Source organism: Cavia porcellus, unplaced genomic scaffold (assembly GCF_034190915.1).
Source record: "Cavia porcellus strain 051 isolate PalLab524CR breed Dunkin Hartley unplaced genomic scaffold, mCavPor4.1 scaffold_5, whole genome shotgun sequence".
NCBI lineage: Eukaryota > Metazoa > Chordata > Mammalia > Rodentia > Caviidae > Cavia > Cavia porcellus.
The window spans coordinates 11,341,567-11,361,780 of NW_026947488.1; the positions used below are offsets into that span (position 1 = coordinate 11,341,567).

General features: G+C 53.4%; 1 protein-coding gene across 4 annotated transcripts in view; it reads left to right on the forward strand.

Annotated features, from left to right (window-relative positions):
• Positions 1-20,214, forward strand: part of Atp9a (ATPase phospholipid transporting 9A (putative)) — a 123,078-nt gene that overhangs the window by 72,164 nt on the left and 30,700 nt on the right. For 3 of the 4 annotated variants that reach the window (XM_063248146.1, XM_063248149.1, XM_063248148.1), the window contains exons 14-16: positions 3,923-4,135; positions 14,932-15,093; positions 19,939-20,031. In XM_063248146.1, the coding sequence (XP_063104216.1) occupies positions 3,923-4,135; positions 14,932-15,093; positions 19,939-20,031 (468 nt within the window). The remainder of the gene's footprint in view (positions 1-3,922; positions 4,136-14,931; positions 15,094-19,938; positions 20,032-20,214) is intronic. The other variant, XM_063248147.1, reaches the window with a different exon arrangement.

Consider the following 20,214-nt stretch of genomic DNA (forward strand, 5'->3'; position numbering starts at 1 on the left):
TCTGACGTTGCCTCTGACCACAGATGGTAACCCTTTCACTCCCTCGCTCCCTGGAGGACCGGTCAGTTTCCCCAGGGCACCAAGAGCCATAACCTGCCTCTGTGGATACCACATCTGTTTTTGTTTTCCCCTGGTATTTTTTAAGTAAGAAGAAATGTGTGTAGGTTAAAGGGTCCATGGAGGAGGTTAGAGATAAACACTGTATGATGGGAAACTCTTCCATATGGGCTGTGGGGGCAGCAGGGAGAATGGGGCCGTTACTGCGCGGCTTCCCAGCGAGCCCCTGGTCAGCATCAGAGCCTTGAAAGAAGCTTGGATCCCACTGGATGTGTGAAGGCACTTTCATTTGAAAATTGAAGGGAGGCGCTCAGGACCTGAGCATGGTGGTGCTCGCCTGCAGTCCCAGCACTCAGGAGGCTGAGGCAGGAGGATCACACCTTGGAGTCCAGCCTCAGGATGCAGCTGGATGTGAAAGCCCCGAGTTCATCTCTAGTACTACAGAGAAAAGAGAAAGCAAGCAAGCACGTGACCTCAGCACCCAGGCAGTTACTCCCTCCTTCCCTGAAATATCTTAGCAGGAGGTCAGGGCAGCAAACATTCATTTAAAGGAGAAACAAATGAACTTGGCGACATGCTCCTGGTGACGTTGGATGAGGCTGTTTCATCCTTGCCTTCAGATTCACTGTCAAGTGGTGAAGTCTTTGCAAAAATCAGACTGTTGGTGCATCTGGGTATTGGCTCGCTCCAGAGTTGTTTGACCGGGAGGGAGCACAGAGCCTCAGGACTGTGTCTTTCCTTGCTGGAAATACCAGTGGACACGTTTGACGAAGTCAGATTGGTTTATAAAACCCCGAGGTTTGCCAGGGATGCCCTCCGCAGAGCTGCTCACCCGGCCCCACTGGTCCCCAGGCTTGCCCACTGGAGCAATTACTCGGTCAGAGGTCCTGCCATGGCCCGTCTTAAAGAATGATTTGGTTCAGGCGCTGAGGAATGTGGGGAAAAATGAAGGCGCGTGTCAGTGGCTTCATAACGCACATTTACGTAGAACATAAATTACCGAACAATAAAAAAGGTCTTGATTTAGCGTCTCCAGTAGAGGAAGCGTTTCTGTAAATCTTTAGTCCTCTTTATAATTTTTAGAGTTAACTTATTTATAATTAAAAGCACTTGGCAAATAATGATTCATTTAAACCGGAGTTCTGATTCATGACTCTAATTACCGTTACCATGCAGTGCCCTTTGGCCTGGAAGTGAAACTCGTGTGCTCTTGACACCAGGGGTTAACAGTGCAGGAAGCCAGCGCGCTGTGTGTCCCCACGGTGACCAGAATAATTTAGTAATTGTCTAATTACCTGAGGAGTCTAATGCCACTCCTAAAAATAGTATTAAAAAATTAAATGAAAGTCATTTTCTCCTTTCTTGCCACCCATCTGGTCTCTATTTGGGGCAGCTGTGTGTCAAGGGTATGAAACACGATTCTTCCAAAGCGATCCCGTCGCTTGGCTTCCGTTGGTGAAACGTGTTTTAAATGGAACGTGGGCTCCAGTGACTCCCACCGTGTTTCTGCAAACTCTTGCAGGCGAGCCTTTGTCCATAACTGTGATTCAAAGTCCGGAACTGAGCGTGGTCAATTTTAATATTTATTTCTTCTTGGAAATAGAAGCAGAAATTCCTGTCCATTGAGAATGCCTCACTACCTCGGGAGTACTGAGTTATTAATTTGTTGATTCTTCCAGCAGTTGCCATGCCAGACGCTGCTCGGGGGGGCTAGGAATGCTGAGTAGCTTGCACAGACAAGCTCTCTGTTCCCACAGCCTGATGGAGAGAAGCATCAGGTCACCAAGCCAGTGTCGAGCGTGGAGGACATTAACACACAGGGCATTGCATGAGTATAACTTCACTGGGCAGAGGAGGCAGGCAGTGTGGCCTGGGAAGTCCTAGAGGAGCTAAATCAGGATTGAGAACTGAATGATGAGGCTGAGCAAACCAGTTCTGTAGAGGTGTGGGGAGTGGGGTTCCAACCATCGTAAGTGCAAAGACCCTGGGGCGGGAAGAACTTAGCAGTGTTCGGAGAGCAGAAAGGCCAGTGTGCCTAGAACAGAATGAATGAGGAGGAGGCTGATATTGTGGGAGCTGATGGGCTGGGCAGGGTGAGCAGGTGGGGTGCGTGACAGGGAGGGGGCTTCTGGATTTGGGGCCACAGACTCAGTGTTCACAACTGCTTATTTTTTTTTTCAAGTCACTCTAGCTTTGAATACAACTGCTTATTAACAAGTAGGATTCTTTTTTGCTTGAGTGTTCTTTAAAAAAAAAAATTGTTTTGGTGCCAGGGATTCAACCCAAGACCTTGCACACGCAAAGCCTGCATTACGCCCCTGCACACACCCCACTCCTTCATCTGGTGTTACATCCCGAGGCAGTGGAGCCCTTCCTCGAAGGCAGGTTGAGGTTGCACAGATGCGGGACACGGATTGCAAGGGGCTGCCAGCCACCGATCCCCACCCCCTCCACACTTGGTGTTACACAGCCTTCCCGGGACTTAGGACTCTGGAGCCCACACTTCCCATTTGCAGAAAAGCACTCCTCAGAAGGCAAGCAGTTTACAGCCCTTCCAAGAATAAGACTGAGTTCCTAGCCTTCAGGGCTTCTGCTACCACATTGCTGAAACCATTTCCCTAAGGGGTGGCCCCCTGCCTGGCCCTTCTGAGCCCCAGCTGCATGCTGAGAGGTAGGGGAGAGGATTGGGGGGGCTGTGTAAGCTTGGGGCTGCCGTCAAGCAGGGGCTAAGGTCCGAAGTCCGTGTGGGAGGGAAAAGTCAATAGTTCTAATCACCCTTGAAGGTCTGTGCTGGGTGGAAAGCCGGATCCCACCTTGTAGCAAGTCCCATCTGCCAAGGGGTCTCCAGTTAGTACTGCTGTGCCTCTTTGCTGGTCAGCTCTATGCTGCAGGCACCGGAATGCCTGACTGACACACCTTAAAGGAGGCCAGGCATCTTTTGGCTCGTGGCCTCAGATGTCCCAGCCCGTGGTCAGCTGGCTCCGCTGTTCTGGGCCTGTGGTGAGGCAGGAACATCATGGTGGCAGGGATGGGGGAGCGGCTCCCTCCTCATGGCAGCCAGGAAGCAGTGAGAGGGAGGGGTGGGGACAGGGGAGGCCCTTCAGAGCCACGCCCCCTGCCCCTTTGCTTACCTCGACTGTTAAGCCCCACTTCCCAGGAGCCAGTGTGCTGGAAACTCACCAGTGGATTCATCCACTTGAGCTGAGGTCAGAGCCATTGTGATCCATTCAGTTCCTCAGATCGCATCCTCCGAGACCAAACCTTCAGCACAGTGAGGTTTTTTGGGGGTACATTTTGGACCTCAGCCACAATCGCCTCAGCAGACCTGCCTGGGCTGCTGTATGGTGCTGTTTCTCTAACAATATCAGCTGAAGCCATTGCCCGTTATTGTCAAGAAGAAGGTGCATACAAAATGCAGTTACAAACCGAGGCAGATTTTGGTCCCAGGGGACATTTGGCAGTGTCTGCAGCTCACTTGGCCTCTGACCTGAAGCAGGGGATTTTGCTAAACGTTCTGCACAGCGCAGGATGATGCCCTGTGCAGTGAGTGACCCACCCCGGGGGGCCGTAGCGCCAGATGAGAAGCCCTGCACCGAAACTCCAGGGTCCCAGCGTGGAGCAGGGGCCACACCATGATTTCTGTCCACAGGCAGAACCACCCTCATCCGTGCATCCATCCAACTGTGTTCTTTCACATTGGGACGCAAAAAATTACATGTCCTGCCTGGTCCTGTATTCACTGTGGACACCAGGAGTCCGTGGCGGGAAGCGGTAGAGGGGACAGGAGCTCTCCGTGGCTGTTTGCAGCTCCTCCCTGGCCCTGCTTTCTCTGCACACTGTCCTGATTCACGTCTCCTCTCTGCAGCAGGCCCAGGAGCCACCAGCTCAGAAGGGGCCCACGGTCACCACCAAGGTCCGCCGGACCATGAGCAGCCGCGTGCACGAAGCCGTGAAGGCCATCGCGCTGTGCCACAACGTGACCCCCGTGTACGAGTCCAACGGCGTGACCGACCAGGCCGAGGCCGAGAAGCAGTACGAGGACTCCTGTCGCGTGTACCAGGCATCCAGCCCAGACGAGGTGATTCTGGGGGACAGGTGCATAAAAGCAGGGTCCTGTTCGTTGTCCCCTGGCTTCGGGGTGCTTCAGACGCGAGGCTGTGTTCCACTTGTCGTTTTGGGGCTTTCCCGTCCAGTTTTCCCTCTCCTCCCCAGCAAACCTCGGTTCTGATTGTAGAGTCAGGTCTTCCTCAGTGTGGAAGAGCGGGGGAAATCCGGGTCCTGTTCTGGTTTTTGTGTGGTGCTGGGCTGTGACCCAGGGCGTTGGCTGTGCCTTGCCATTGAGCTCCCGGTCCAGGGTTTGAACCCTGGAGTTTGTCCTCAGGGCCCGAAGCTACGAAAGTATTCTGACCCAAAGCCGTCTAATAGCTTTTATGACATATGGCTAAGTGGGACTTTAATATAGAGGCTCTGTGCTTATGATCCCTGCTGCATCCTGCTTTTTGCCCCTGGGGCTGGGGTTCTACGTAGGCCGTCTCCAGGCCCTCAGTGGCAGCAGTGAATCCCAGGTCCGATTGGACGGAGTGTTTCTAAGGCTGTGTCACAGACTCCCAGAGTGCTTCCAGAATTAAAAAAAAAAAAATTTGTACTCTCTGCCAGCGTTACTGGGATTCTGGTGTTTTTGGTGTCCTCTGGCTTTGGGAAGAGGGGCTTCTCCGTGGGAAGGGCTGCGCTGACTGATTGCAGGTGTCCTGGATCCTGCAGTGGACATGGCTGAGCAGTGCCTCGAGAGCCTCTTCCAGCGCTCACAGATGGAGGGACACTGTGACACCTCCTACCCTGGCCTCTTGCTTCTTCCTCACTTCGTGGGGCAGCAAAATTTCTCCCTGGTGGCTCCTCCTTGTGGCCTACATGGTGTGCTTGTGGTGAATCAAGCCATGAGGCCCAGTTCATCTGTGACCATCGATGCTTGAGCCAGGCTTTGTAGACGTGAAGGGCATCGCCCAGCTCCAGCTGCTGAGCTGGGAGCTGTGTGCAGGGAGAGCCGGGCAGGGGCTGCGAGGCTGCGGCTCTGTCCCATAACGCAGTGGTCATTTCCTCTTCCTGTGGTCCATCCGGTTTGCCATGTGCAGCTTGGTTTTCCTTTGGGAGTGGGAGCTGGGTACCGAGGCATTTCAGATGAGAGGGAGGCCCCTCACCTTGGTAGCTGTGGGCCAGGGCGGGGTTTGAGCCACAGCCAGTTTCAGGTGTCGGCGAGCTGGCCAGTCCTGTTCCGCTCCTGATCAGTAGCTCCCGAACCCCATCTCTGTCCTGTTTGTCCCTGATTCTCTCTTCCCTCCAGTCTTGGAATGTTTGCTTTAAGGCTGTGCAGAGGTTTTTCCAGGAGGGTAAATCTTTCACAGAATGTTCTGTGCTGCCTTTTCTCAACGAGAATAGGGCTTTATCTCTCATGTCCATTAGTTGTGGTTGGTTACAGATTCCCCTTTTTTTCTACAGTCTAAGTCATGATTGAAAAAAACCAAACGAGGTATTTTCCTTTTGGCTTCAGTGTGATCATAGAGGCCACTGTTGCTAATTGGTTTGTGTGTGTGTGCATATTTTATAACTGTTATTTATTACACAGTTATTGCATATCCATAGTAAAAGACGTGAAGCTGTAGATCAAAAAAAAGTAAACGCTAGCCCACTCAGTGTAACCACTGCTGGTGTTATTACCAAATCACCTTCTGAAGAGTGACAGCAGATTCATACTGCAGAATACCAGTGCGCTGTAAGACAGCGTCACACGGTGCAGAAGACTGACTCGGGCTGAAGCTGGGGCTCTCGGGGGCCGCTGTTTCCCACTCCCTGAAGGATCCCGCTCGGCGTGGCCTGTCTGGCATGACTTTGATATTCAGTATCAAGAAGCTGTCTCCAGTTGTGGCGAGGTCAGTTTATGCAGCTCACGTAGAAACCACTATTCCTCCCACGTGGAGTAGCTGGTATAATTTCCACCAGGCGGTGTAGGCTTTATTTCCTGCAACAGAGAGCAGGATTTCCTAAATTTGTTTCCTGTGTACACTCTGCTTTGGAAGCCTGGAAGTGTCTTTATTCAGCTATCAAATACAGCCTGGGGCGCGGGCCCTCCACCACCTGCTGCATCCGACTGAGCAGAAGCGCCCCTCCACGCTGGGCAGGCGGGTCCCCGCCCCTCAGCTCCCCTTATGTCTAGGGTGTGTGCCAGTGTTCTTTTCAGCGGTTCTGAGCTCCAGGCCCAGCCTCTTAAAAAAAACTTGTTTTTCTATCTTGAGACAGGATCCCGATCACTTGTCCCACGTGGACCTGAGCTTTTGCTTTGCCTGCCTCAGCTCCCAGAGGTCTGTATATACAGTATGTACCATCAGATTATTATGTGTACATGAAAAGCAGGTGTAGTACAGACTTATTCTATGGTACTTACATTAAATAAGGAGGAGGGTGGGTCGAATGAAGTAACATCCTTTAGGAAGTCATTACAGTTTTCATAATTCTGTAGGACTTATGTGTTTGGATGTGCGGGCGTGTGCACGTATGTGTGTGTGTGTGTGTTTATATACAGGTGATGCAAGCCTGTAATTCCATGCTTAAAGCATTCTGGGCACAGTGGCAGGTGCCTGTCATCCCAGGGACTCTGGAGGCTGAGGCAGGAAGATTGCAAGTTTGAAGCCAGCCTGGCCAACTTAATGAGACCCTGTCTCAAAACAGGAATAGAATGGCAAGGTGTGTATTTCGGGGGGAGAATACTTGCCTGGCACGTGTGAAGCCCTGAATCCATCCCAGGTACTGTGCGTGCGTGTGTACACACATGCACCATTAAATCTCAGTAGTTTGCAGGTAGTTTTGGACGTGGCTTTTCCTAACCCACTGTTTGAAAGGCTATCAGTTTCCAGAGTCCCAGGGCACCGGTGAGCTCAGTGGAGGGTGGGCCTCAGTGGACATCCGGGGACAGGAAGCTCCTGCCAACTTCCATGGAGAAGAGCATGTGGCACCAGCCCCCCCCCCCTCCCCCCGCTGCCCGTGCTTAGCGTGACGCGGTCTGATTCCGACAGCTCCTCAGTGAGGACCCGGTGGGCGAGGCCAGGGCAGCCGCACTGGCGGGAGTGAGAACCCGCTCTGGGCCAGGCTCCAGCAGCAGATCTGTGTTGACAGAGCAGTTACCATGGCTGTGCCCATTTTGCAGATGCAATGTGAGCTGGCTCACACTCCCAAGGTCACGTGGCTGGTAAAGCCAGGCAGCCCACGCCTGGGGGCTGGACTTGTCACCCACCATGCCCCTTCCCTTTCCGAGGGATGATGGCTGCAGAGTGCCTCGTAAACTTACGGAGTGCTGCAGAGTTGGGGGAGCTCGGGGTACACTGGATGAAGTCCCACGGTCTCTGGTTACTCTTTCTTTCTTTGTTGTTTTTCTGAGACAGGGTCTTGCTGTGGAGCTCAGGCTGGCCTTGAACTCACAGTGGTCTTCCTGTCGCAGCCTCTGAGGGCTGTGGTCTTCGTTTGTCTGCCCAGCCATTCTTCCTTCCTTCCTTTTTGTGGTGCTAGAGATCAATCCCAGGGCCTGGTGCCTGCTAGGCAAGAGCTCTACCACCGAGCCACATCCCCAGCCCTGGGATTATTCTTGACTGCTCTGATAATTCTGGTTCCTGTGGGCCCCTGTTCTGAGCTAGTATTGACAGACTGTGTATCTTCCTAGCTTGGGGGAACTCTGCCCTGCCCTGCCCTGCCCTCTCCCCTCTCCTCCCCTCTTTGCCATTTTGGGAAGCTTCTACACTTGGTAAAAATAAGCCTTCTCCCGCCACACTCTGGAAGCTGGCCTTCCGAGCCTCGCCTAACTACTCATCACTTAGGAAGGAGTGGGTGTGCTTCTCCTGCGCCCCACAGCAGCGCGGCACAGTCCACGCAGGCGGCTGGGGGAGCGGGTGCTGGTCCCAGGACAGAGCAGCCTTGGCCTCCGTGGCCAGGTTCAGGGCTGCCGGTCCTGTGTGGACAGAGGGAAAGCACTGTGAGGATACAGCTGTCTGGACCCACCTTCTGGTTTTTGTTTTTTCCCAAGCTTTATAAGTAAAGGTAAAGAGAATACACATTAAAAATAAAACCTCCCATAATCCCCAAATTCAGCGCTAATCACAAGTGACATGCTGATGTTTTTCCTATCTTTCTTCTGCACAAGTATATCAAATACAGTTTGGTCCTCCATAATCCCAAAATATGAGTATCAAAGTACTTTAAAATCCACAACTTTCTGAGTGCTAACGTGGCATCACCAGTAGAAAACGCCACACCTGGTGTCATGTGATAGGCTAGGTCTCCGTCCAACCAAAGGCACACGGACCACACTGAGTGAAGTTACCCGTAGGACCTGGAGTGTCCATGCGACAGGTAAATGACTCCATATTGAACTTGGTATTTCATTATGGATGTATAAAATATTCCAGCGTCTGAAGTTCCGAACACTTGTGGATCCCAAGCATTTTGCTCAAGGGCTCCTCCACCTGTGGGTCCTGCCTCTTTGTTCACATGTTGTGTATTACACCAACGCTTTTCAGTGTGACCAGCTGTAAGCAGGAGCTCGTTAATGGCTGCACAGCATTATGGGTAGATATGCCACTATTCCCTCTGTCTCCCAAGCCTGGCATTTAGGAAGTCTCCTACTTTGTCTCCCCTCCTGGCTGCCTTCTGCATGAACTCTCTGCACACCTGGCTGTGTAATAGGAGGTCCTGGTATCCTGTTTTGCACCTCCTGAAACTTACTGCTGAGCTCGATTTTAAGAACGGGGAACTCGAGCCCATGCTGGGCCGAGGGCGGCAGTCTTGGGTTCCTGTTGTAGCAATGGGGTGGTCTTTCCCGACCCACCTTCACATCACAGCGAACATAAAGCGTATATAGTTCCCTGAATGCCTTCTTGTCCCCTGAGCCTCAGCTTCAGGCTCAGGGACAATGACAGTATTCAGCTGTCACCACAGAGCTCAAGAGTGTGGAGTCAGAAGGATCTAGGAGGGAGGTGGCTCTGCTGTCACAGGGCTGTGCTCCTGGAGCCCGTGGGTGAGGTCAGAGGTCAGAGGTCAAGAACTTTGCAGGCAGGGAGGAACCCCATCAGTGTTATTTATTAACCACAGAGGTGTAGAATCTTGGGGCAGGATTTTGTCCATTTAGAAGGGAGCGGGGCATATTTGAGGCAGAACCAGAAAGTGTTTTACAGACTTTGCAGAAAACGGTTGGATGAGCCCCTCTTCGTGTCAGCTCCTTTGTGGGCCGTTCTGCAAAAGTTTTGTCCCGTAGAGTTAAGTGAACTGTCATTTTTAAACTATTAAACATTTGTGGTCGTGTTTTGTTCTGAGTTTTACTTATTGGAGTTAAGCAGTAGGCAGTGAGAGGTCAAGAAACAGCAGGAGGGGCCTTTGGCACTCTCTTACCACTGGTTCCTGAATGTAACATGTAATATGACTTCTTTGTTGCATGCTGTGTTAACATGTTTTTGAAACAATAGGTTTTTAAAAATCATTTACTTTTCTATAAAAATCAGCTTCTCTTGCAAAAGGTCAGATCCAGAATGGGCCGAATGTCTATGTGGTAGTGCTGACCAAGCTGCCTCAGCTGGGGGGAGCTGCTGCCTCAGTTTACCCTTGGCTCCTACATGCCCGCCCCCTCCCGTGTGTTAGTGAATGTATTTCCTTATTAAGGAAAGGAAACCTTGGGTCGGCGGGTAGATTTATAACCTTGCAAGGCTCGTTTGGGACCGGCCGGCTCCTCTGTGTGGGTCTGGGGGTTTATCTTACCGAAGGCCAGCGAAGAGCCTGGAGTCAGATGTCGGACCCGTGGCCCCGGATCGTGCCGTTGGGCTGAGTCTATCTCCTGCTTTCGCCAAGGACGCACACTACTGTTTGTGCTCTGGTCGGTTTCCCAAACCCACCATCCCAGGTACAAAGGGAAGTTATTAAAGCTTGGCAAGGATGGTTTATTACTACGCTCCCCAGATGAAAAAGCTCTTTCATGGGGGCTTCTGGCCCGCGTGCTTCAGCTTGGCCTTGGGAGGGAGCTCTCGGGGACCCCTGACCACCGCGCCTCTTGCCTGGCTTTGTTCCCATTCAGTCCCACTCATGTCTCCTGCATTTGTTCAGCTTAACAAGGCTTCTGTTTCCACTGCTGCTGGGACCCTGGGTTCTTCTGTTCTGCAGCCCGCAAAACCCTGACTCAGGCTAAGACAGTGGGGTTTGAGACCCCGAAGTCCTTCACCACGGAGCGATGCCTTACCCAAAGCTCAGGACGCCTGCAAGAGCGAGCCTGATTCATAGTATCTTGTTTGGGAAAGATGCAATTATCCCTTTGCTCTCAAGTGTTTGAGCACCCCATTCTGCTGAGCACCCACACTGACCCTTGGTGGGCCCCGGGACTTTATGTGTTCTGTTTGTCCCAGCTATATTGAAGCCCAGGAATGTGTGGGGGAGCAGAAGGCCCGGAGTGCTCATCTCCGTGGAGTCTGCCCCGTGGAGACCCATGAGGCTGCTGTAGGTATTACAGGGTGCGAGAGCCGGAGGGAGGCTTCCGGGTTCCTAACTCCACTGCCCGGAGCTTTGCTGTGGGAAGAAGCTGATTATGAGTGTGAAGTCAGAACAGGCATGGGCCACTCTTCCTCGGGGATGTCAGTTCTGAGTGTTGCAGATCTGCAGGCCCAAGGCCGATGTGGCCTCCAGCTCTGCAAAGCCTGTTTGGCTCCCGGTTCCAGGTTCTTTCTCCATTAAAGTTCAGAGCAGTCGCTGGCGCTCAGCACAGCTTTCAGAAGCCCCGAGTCACAGGATTTTCAGATCTTTTCAGGCTAATTAAACAGGACTTTAAAAAGTGATGTGGCAGCCACTGAAAGAAAGAGACTTTCAGTGATATTTGAAAGCATCCAAAGAATAATTCTTTTCTTCATTGCTAAATAGGTGTGTGGACAATGATGTAAACTTAGACTTTTTAGCTTGTGTATCACTAGCTACAATATCTTCAGCTGGTGTCAGGATGCTTAATTTGCTTAAAAGGCAAAGGAAATGCATGGACATGTTAAAATATTCCAGTGGTGTTGGGCATTGGGGCTCATGCCTATAATAATCGCAGCACTCTGGGAGACTGAGGCAGGAAGATTCAAAGTTCCAACCCAGCCTGAGGAACTCGGGGACTTAGCAAGACCTTTGTCTCAAAAATTAAAACAAAAAAGTGGTGGTGGTGGGGCTGGGAATGTATCTCAAAATTAAAATGGGGTAGGCTGAGAATGTAGCTCAGTGCAAAGGTGCTGGGTTCAACCCCCAGTGTCACTAAGTAAATTTTTAAAATCTGATATGGAAAGCCAGAAGTATTTCTTGTCAGAGGTATTACTCCATAAGCACTTTTTGTAGATACCCAAGCTTTTTTTTTTTTTTTTTTTTTTGTGGTCTTTTCCCTTTTTTATCGGTACCGGGGATCGAACTCACGACTGCCTGCTTGCAAGGCAGGCGCTTATGCCGCTGAGCTAAATCCCCAGCCCCATACCCAAGCTTTTTTATAGCTCTTTATTGCTTTTAATTTTAAACTTAAAAAGAAAGCATCTGACAACAGGCCAGAGTGCACATCAGTGTCTTCAACCATTCAGGGCTGCTGTAACAGCAGGCCACAGATTGTGTGGCTGAGAAACAGTGGAACCCTAATTCTCACGGTTCTGGAGGCCGGAAATGCCAGTTCGAGGCCCTGCTCTGTGGCCTGCAGCAGACTGTCTTTCCTGTGCCTCGCGGGGCAGAGGGCACAGAAGCTGCCTGCTGTCTCCTTTACAGGCTCCCTCCCGTTGTAATCACTTCCCTGGTGCCGTCACATTGGCGGTTACCTTTCAACACATGAGGGGGGTCCACAAACGTTTCATTCCATAGCACAGAAGCATTTCGTTGAACAAATTCGTAAAGAATGAGTTTTCAAAGACTTGGGAAGACCTGTAGGGAGCATCACGTCCTTCTTGTTTGAAAGGCAGGGGTCAGTATGACAGTGCCTGCTGGCTACCTGCTCCTGGCCGACTCATCGCATGAGCATGCGTGAAAGCAGGGGACAGTGTTGAAAGGAGCTTCTTGCTAATGCGAACTCAGCTGCTCTCAGCCACACGTGCTGTGAGTAGGGATCTGAGCAGAGCCAGCTGAGGGTGACAAAGCTAACATGTGCCGAGCAGGAAGAGATGAGAAGTACCTACTGGGAGCCACTTGTTTTGAGGAGTCCAGCAGAAGAGGAGCTGGCTGGATGAACCCTGATTATGAACCCCAGCTTGATGCCTCCTTGGGGGAGCATCAGGACAGCCAGTGTGACACTCAGGGGTTCCAAGAGCTGGGGAGCAGCTGGCTGCGGGCCGTTTCATGGCTTCTGCGGAGCAGTCCTGGTGGGAATTCAGGACGAACCCTGATGCTTGCGGTGCCGGAGGTGCACACACCACTGTAGGATCCCTGGCTAAGTCATGCACCGCCTTCCATCCAAAAGCTACTGTTAGAAATAGGTCAGGCTTGCAAAAAGGGAAGGCCCCTGCCTTACGATGATTCCACTTAGGATATTTCAGGTTTACAGTGCTGTAAGACAGCATGTGTTGAGTAGAGCTTGTGATTTGAATTTGGAGCTTTGGTCTTTCCTGGGGCCAGTGATACGCATCCAGTCCTCGGCATTGCAGGGCAGTGCCAGGGCCGAGTCTCCCAGTCAGCTCTGGGCGTGGCGAGAGAGGAGGTGACCGCACTCCGCAGTGCACTGCAGGCTGAGCTGGAGCGGTCAGTAGGTTGGGGCAGTGAATGCGCTTCCCACTCGGCCCAGGGTGTTGCATTTCCAGTGGAGCCCCGCGCAGCATTGCCCGAGCCCCCAGCCCACACCCGCTGAGGTTAAGCTTCATAATGAGTAAACGGCAGGTCACCCTTCTGCTTTCCTGCATCTGTTTTAGATACAGCATGCGTGGATTTCGATCAGGGGTAAAGAGCCAGCTTATTCCATTAAAAGTGGGAAACTGCCCGTGTTGGTTTCCTGTTGCTGCAGTAGCAAATTACCAGGTATCTGATGTTCAAAAATGAGGTGAAATGATCATCTCCCAGTTGTGCAGGTCACAGGTTGAGATAGCATCAGACTCTAGGCAGGGCTGCACTCCCTGGGGACATCTGCGTCCCTCCCTCTCCAGCTCCTGCAGGCTGCCGCATTCCACGGGCCCTTCCTTGTTCTATCTTGGTTCTCTCTCTGGCCACTGCATTCTGAGGACTTGTGTGGTCCCATTGAGATGCCTGGAATGTCCAGGACAGTCTCCCCTTAAAGATCTGTGTGCTTAGTCCCTTCTGCAAGTCTGTTTTGTCACGGCAGGGAGCCTGACCCGGGATCAGGATGTGGGTGCCTTTGGGGACCACTCTTTGGCCTGCTCCACTTCCCATCAGTGTTAATGGTGATAGTGGGTCGAGGTGGCCCCTGCTAGGGGCATGCTGACCACACGCACACCTGGAGCAGGCCATGGCATGGGGGGCATCTGACACTGCCCTGCAGGTTCAGAGGTTGGTCCTGTCTCAGCTCATCACAGCTGCCAGCCGAGAGCCATGTCCCTGCCACGTCGTGGACTGTTTCTCTTCATTTCCTCCCCATCCCCACCCGCTGGGGACTGAGCCCAAGGCCTTCACAAGGAGCTCTATCTGCAGCCTTTAAACATTTTTTTAGAATTTTGAATCAGGATTTTGCTGAGTCATTAAATTGTCCAGACTGGGCTGGAACTTTAGATTCTCCTGCCTCAGCATCCCAGAGTGCTGGGATTACAGGTGTGCACCACAGAGTGCCACTAGAATCTCAGATTCTCCATCTGCCACAGAGAGCTCCTCTTTCCTGTCTCTGAGGAGTTGGGAGGGCGACCCTGCCACAGTGCAGCCCTCAGGACCCGGACGCTCTGTACCCGTCTGCCAGTGCCTCCTTCCTGTGCAGTGGGGTGAAGGGGACGTGGGGATGTGCGCCTGTGCCCTTCTGCACCTCCCCGCCCCACTCCCCACTTTGCTGTGCCATTTCCTTCTGTTTCTGGAGACCTAGGCCTGTCCTCTGCAGACATCTTTTATTTCTCCGTGGACTTTGGAGATTGGGCCAATGGATTGCGTAGCTGAAAAGCTGGGAGATCTCAGGGACTGTTCCAGATGTCCAGCTTTTATTGAGAAACTGGGTGCTCTGGCCACCCTGGGCTAGCTGCGTTCCTGCAGGGCACCCTCCTCCCCTCTTGCATGGCAGCCCCCACCACAGTCCCCACCTGGCCCTCTCCCATCACCTGATCAGGCTGGGCCATCTTGTGGTGTTTGGGACACCCTGCCTCTGACCCGCACCGTGGTGGGCCTGGCTGAGGCTGGGGCCAGATCCCACTGAGCCCCAGAGGAGGCGAGTGTCGTGTGGGACGGAGCCCTCGCCTGGTCTCTGTCCCTGCCCAGTGCCACCCCCTCCCCCTCTTTGTTCACTTTCTGAGTCTTGGTTCCCTCGCCAGCGTAGACCGCACTTCCCCACCTGGGCACCGCTGGCTGCTGCTGGATACTGGTGCGGGTGACCCGTGCACTGCTGATGTTGCTTGAAACCTCTGTGGCCGTGGCCACAGGATCCCAGGGGCAGCTCGTCCCCCAGTTGTGACCCCCATCAGTCACATTGCTTGGGGACAGAACCACTCAGTCAAGAACCCATCCGGGTGCGTGTAAGCCTGAAGGAGCACCGGGAGGGGCTGTGCCATGGGCAGCAGCACCCGACAGGGCCTCAGGCACGGGTGCTGTGACAGTGGCTCTGCAGCCTCTTGGCCCACATCCTCACTGTCCTGGACAGTGACGCCTGCTGTCCTGCCTCTGCCCCACCCACCCCCGCCTGATTGACCAGAAGCCCTGTGTTCCTTGTAGGTGGCCCTGGTCCAGTGGACGGAGAGCGTGGGCCTGACCCTGGTGGGCCGAGACCAGTCTTCTGTGCAGCTGAGGACCCCTGGCGACCAGATCCTGAACTTCACCATCCTGCAGATCTTCCCCTTCACTTACGAGAGCAAGCGCATGGGCATCATTGTGCGGGTGAGTCCCCCCCCAACCCCCTAGCTCGCAGCCTGCGTGCTTCCTGCCCTCCCAGCTGCAGCGTCTGCTGCCCAGGTCAGCAAGGGAGTGTAACGCCAGAGCAGAAAGGAGGTTGGCCAGGCCCAGGTGGCTAACCAGCCCATGCCGAACCGTTTGGTTTAGATTTGAGATTTTGAGGTTCCCTCCCTCCTTGGGAATTTAACTCAGTGCTTCCACATTGAGCTTTTTATTTTTTAATTTTGAGACAAGGTCGTACTAAGTTGCTGAGTCCCCCAGGTTGGGCTTACATTTGTAATCTTCCTGCCTCAGCCTCCCAAGCCACTAGAGTTCACGTGTCTGCCTAGACAGAACAGACCTGGCCAAGGATATTCAAATAAAACAGCTTTTTCTGGCCCTCCTAGACGTTCAGCAGCCGCCTTCTTAGTCTCTTACTTTGTGGTCATATTGCCCGGGACCGCTAGGGACTTGCACTGGATGAGATACAGGAGCGGGAGCAGCTGTGAGTATGGTGGTGACAGCTGCACGGGGCTCCTGGTGTGCTGGTGGCTGAGTGATTGGCACAGACTGGTTCTTTCTCACCCTAACCCAGCCTGGCAGGCGCAGTGTCTGTTGACACGGAGATGTAGCTGCCCAAGTTCACCCGCTGGAATGGAGGCCTGGGGATTGGGCCCCAGCTGCGTGGCTCCTGGTGCCTCTGCCTCTCCCGGAGGCGCTAGGACCTGGGTTGGGCTGTGAGCAGAGGAAGCGGAAAAGCTCATGGGTCAGCCGCGCTCATGTTGGGGCAGTGTGCCATTCGTGCTGCTGTGTAGCAGATTGCCCTGCAGAGGCTTAGAAGAGTAGTATCTTATTTTCTGCCAGGTCCTGTGTGCTGGGAATCTGGCTGCAGCTCAGCTGGTCCTCTGGCTTCGGTCAGGGTCCATCACAGACTGGAACCAGGTTGGCCAGGACTGATGTCCTTGAGGCTGGCTTGGGGCAGGATCTACTTCTGGGCAGCATTGTTGTTGCTGGGGTTTGATTGGCCCAAGGGCATAACTCCTCTCTGGCTTTAGCTGGAGGCTGCTCTCGGGTGTCACTCCAGGGGGCCCCTTCCTGGGTCAGCATCCTGCCCCCTGGCCTCAGGGGAGAGGGTGAGCAGGAAGCAGCCATTGTGTAACCTGGGTTTTAGTCTTAATGTGTTATCAGGGACAGTCAGAATTGTAGGTGATGAAGCACAGGAACACCCAGGGGCTGTCCTCGTTTGGGGCTTCCTCCCCAGGGAGCCGAGTGGTGGCTCCCTGATGGCCAGGAGGCGCTGTCGGATGCTGTAGGATGTGTGTCCTTGGCAGCTTCCCCAAGGGGAGGGAGCTTTTCTTCCCGCGCAGCTGCGGCTTTTCCCACGGGTCCACCCTGGCCCGGCTTGGGGTTGCTCATCTGTATCTTGAGCACACATCTGAAGCCAGGCTCATCCAGCAGCATGGATCCTGTGGGTGGGGGCTTCCCTGGAGAGGGCACATCAGTGTCTCCCACAGAGTGACCCTTTGTTCCAGCCTTTGTTTTTTCAAGTTGTAGGGCTGTGGGCTCTGCTGAGATCATTGGAGGGTTGAATCATCATCGTCTTCGTCAATCTCCAGGATAAGCGAGCTGTCCACGTCGCCTGTCATGGGCTTGGAGAGTACCCATGTGTGTTAGGAGAAGGGCTACGTGTCCTCCCCCAGCGGCAGCAGGGCCCTTGGCTGTCGAATGCACAAGTTCACTTTTCCTCAAAAGATACCACCTCCTCTTGCAACTTGATTTTTTTTGAGACAGGGTCTCTCTGTGCAGTTCAAGCTGGCGTTGAACTCACTGTGTAGCCCAGACTGGCCTCTGACCTGTGCCAATCCTCCTGCCTCAGCCTCCTGAGTGCTGAGAGGACAGGTGTGCGCCACCGCTCCCAGTACCAGTTATTTTAACAGTCAGCCCTCTCACAGGTTTTTGAATAATACATAAAGGGAATGATGACTGCTCATCCCCATTTTGCAACCTGGAGACAACTACTTTACTTCGTCAGAGGTTTGTCTTTCAGTCTTTTACTAAGGGCATAGCAGTGCTTAGAAAAACACCTACATCTACACACATTCTTGTAAAATTGGTTGAACTTTATATATGCATTCCTTCCCTCATGGACAGGTATGGGTGTGTGTGTGTGTGTGTGTGTGTGTGTGTGTGTAATTTAATGTGTGCAGGGTGTTTTATTGAAGAACAGTGCACCACTGTTCCGGTCAGCTTCTTTTGAAGGATGTCCAGGTCCTCCCGCTCCTTCTCCCCCTCTCCCAGCAGGGGGAAGCGAGCCCAAGGCCTCACCCATGCCAGGCAAGAGCTCTGCCACTGTTACATCCCCAGTCCTTATTTTTTGACCCAAGGACTTGCTAAATTGCTCACACTGGCCTTCATCGGCTCGTGCCTCGACCTCCTGAGTAGTTGGAATTGCCGGCAGGTGCCACCTGCCTGGCATCTCATTTTCACCACTAAATTAGGTTGCTGTGAACAGCCATCCTCTAGGCTGTCTTGAATGAAACACCTATTGTTTTGCTGAGTGTTCTCAGTTCTCTATCTATGTCTTTATTATTCTGGGTGACCAGAAGTCAGTGCTGGGGCTTTGGGGTTAGTTCTGGACTCTGGGATCTCTTGGCACCTTCCCCTGGCAAGCGAGTCCCAGCCTGGGGGAGTTTGACGGTGTCTGGAGACATTCGCGGTTGTCCTGGCCCCAGGCAGGGTGTGCAGTGGATAGGTGCTTCTGGCCGAGGGTGCCACTCAGCTCCCTGTAGCACTCGGGCAACTCCGTGGCAGCAGTGGTCTGCCCCGCATATCACGTGCACTGAGGCTGAGATGCCCTGTTCCAGGGAGTCATGGGGGACACCTGCTGTGTGCAGACACTCCTGTTACCTCCCGTGAGGAAGCTGTGGGTCAGTTATTAGCCTGCTCTTGACCAGGTTTTGCAGCTGTGTCCAGTTAACAGTTCTACCATCGTCCAGCCTTGTAAACAGGTGTCCGCTCTTGCCAAATACCTGCCAGCTGCTTCTCGCAGCTGCCATGCTGGACTCCCCAGAGTCTCTGTCTCATCTCCTGAGCAGTCAGGTGAGGGTAGAGGAGCCAGTTTCTCGGGCCTTGTGCGCTCGTCCCTCCGAAGGAAGACCGTGTCACCCTGCTGAATGTCTGGTGTGTACAAGATGTTCTGCCTACCTGGCTTTGCTGGTGGAGATCGGACCATTGCCGCTGAGTAAACAGAGCCTTTGAGCTGGAGCCAGACTCAGACCACAGCGGACGAGATGAGGCCCCGTGACTGTGCAACACAGTGAGCCACTCTCTGCAGATTTGAGCGTCACCTCACCGTAATGTGGGAACGAAGTAAACTCGGGTTGAACTGGGCTGGGGAGAGGAAATGAGTCATGGGAGGAGACAGTTGATGCAGTATTTATACTGGACAGAGTCTCTGCTTGCTGGGCCCTTTCTGTAGCAGAGGAAGCTGGGGCTGGGGGGTGTTGTTTCCTGCACCCCTGTTGCTGAGCATCATGTGGGTGAAAGGGAAAGGAAAAAAACAAAAACTCCAGTGCTTTTCCGGTCAGACAGTGCTGTCTTTGGCCCCAGTCATAAACTGCACAGAGGCTCTTCTTCAAGGTGCGGTTGAGCTTTGAAAATGCAGGCGCCCCTTTTCTTGCTGGCCTGGGGGTGTTTTCATGAGTTTGTGTGTCCTTCTGAAAGGCTGCCCCAGGCTAGGGGCTGCTTGAAAGGCATTTTGAAAGAGGAGGCTGTACTGCAGATGAGCCATGGGAGGTTCATTGCACACCTTGTAGGCGTTGGTTTGGGGCTTTTCCAGGTAGCACAGTGTAGGCACGAGGTGTCATGGTGCTGGCAGGCTCCTTGCCCGTCCCCATAGCCGCTTGCCTCCTCGTGTCTGAAATCTTCCAGGAGAGGGCTGAGCACGGCCGTCCAGCCTCATTCCTCCAAGCCAGATTTCCCAGCCTTGGTGGGGTGGATGTGTGGGGCTGGGCGAATTGTTGGCTTTGGGGCCATCCTGGGCACTGGAGGGTATTTGGAGCACCCCTGACCTGTCTCCCTCACATGCCTGTAGTTCACCCTCAGCCTTATGATGGCCACAGATGTCATCTGACATCATGAGATGTCCCCTGGAGGCCAACCTGGGTGGGGCCAGGGTCACCAACCCTGGGCGGAGACTTGTTCTCCATAACACAACATGATCCTGGGATTTAGGGAGTGACCCTCACCCCATCAGGGTGGAGGAGCACTTTCTGTGGGTGTCACCTGCTCTGGGGCAAGTCCTCCGACATCAGGGTCTGGATGATTGAAATCACCGTGTCTCAGCTGTCCGGAGACCATTTCTGTTGTCACAGGGAGGCTGTGACTGTGTGTCGTAGAGTGATGCTGGGAGGCCACTCTGCGGGGACCCACAGGGGACCAGCTATCTTCCTGTGGAGAGGCTGAGACGTGCCGGTCGGGGCATCATCTCTCCTCTGCCCTGGACCGCAGTTGGCGATGCTGGAAGTCTGATGTATAAATTTAAAATCGTCTTTAACACTTTTGGTGTCCTTTCCATCTGGAAAAGTGATGACTCTAAAAAACAAATAGCATAACACTTTTTGATCTTGCTCTTATCATCAAATAACTTTCCAGACGCTTTGAGTTTTCTTCTGCTTTCCATGACCTTTGCCCCGAAGCCAGGCCCCCTCGTGCGTTTTATCTTCAGCCAAGGGAAAACACAACGGCGTCTGCCGCCGACTCTCGGAGCCTCGTCTGAGACGGGAAGCGGGTGCAGGGCAGAGGGAGGGGTCCTCGCAGGCAGGCGTTCATGCCTCTCTCCTCCCTCCCCAGGACGAGTCCACGGGAGAAATCACGTTCTACATGAAGGGGGCTGACGTTGTCATGGCTGGCATCGTGCAGTACAATGACTGGCTGGAGGAGGAGGTGAGCAGGTGGCAGGCAGGAAGTGTGGCCAGGGAGGCTGCAGCCTTTGCTCTTGCACGGTGCATGTTGTGCTGCTCAGGCCCCGATGAGGCAGAGTCAGGGTGTCCCTCTGCCCAGGCCTCCTGCAGGCTGCTGCTCCTCTGAAGACCCGGCTGGGCAGTGTCCACTCTGAGGTTGCTTGGG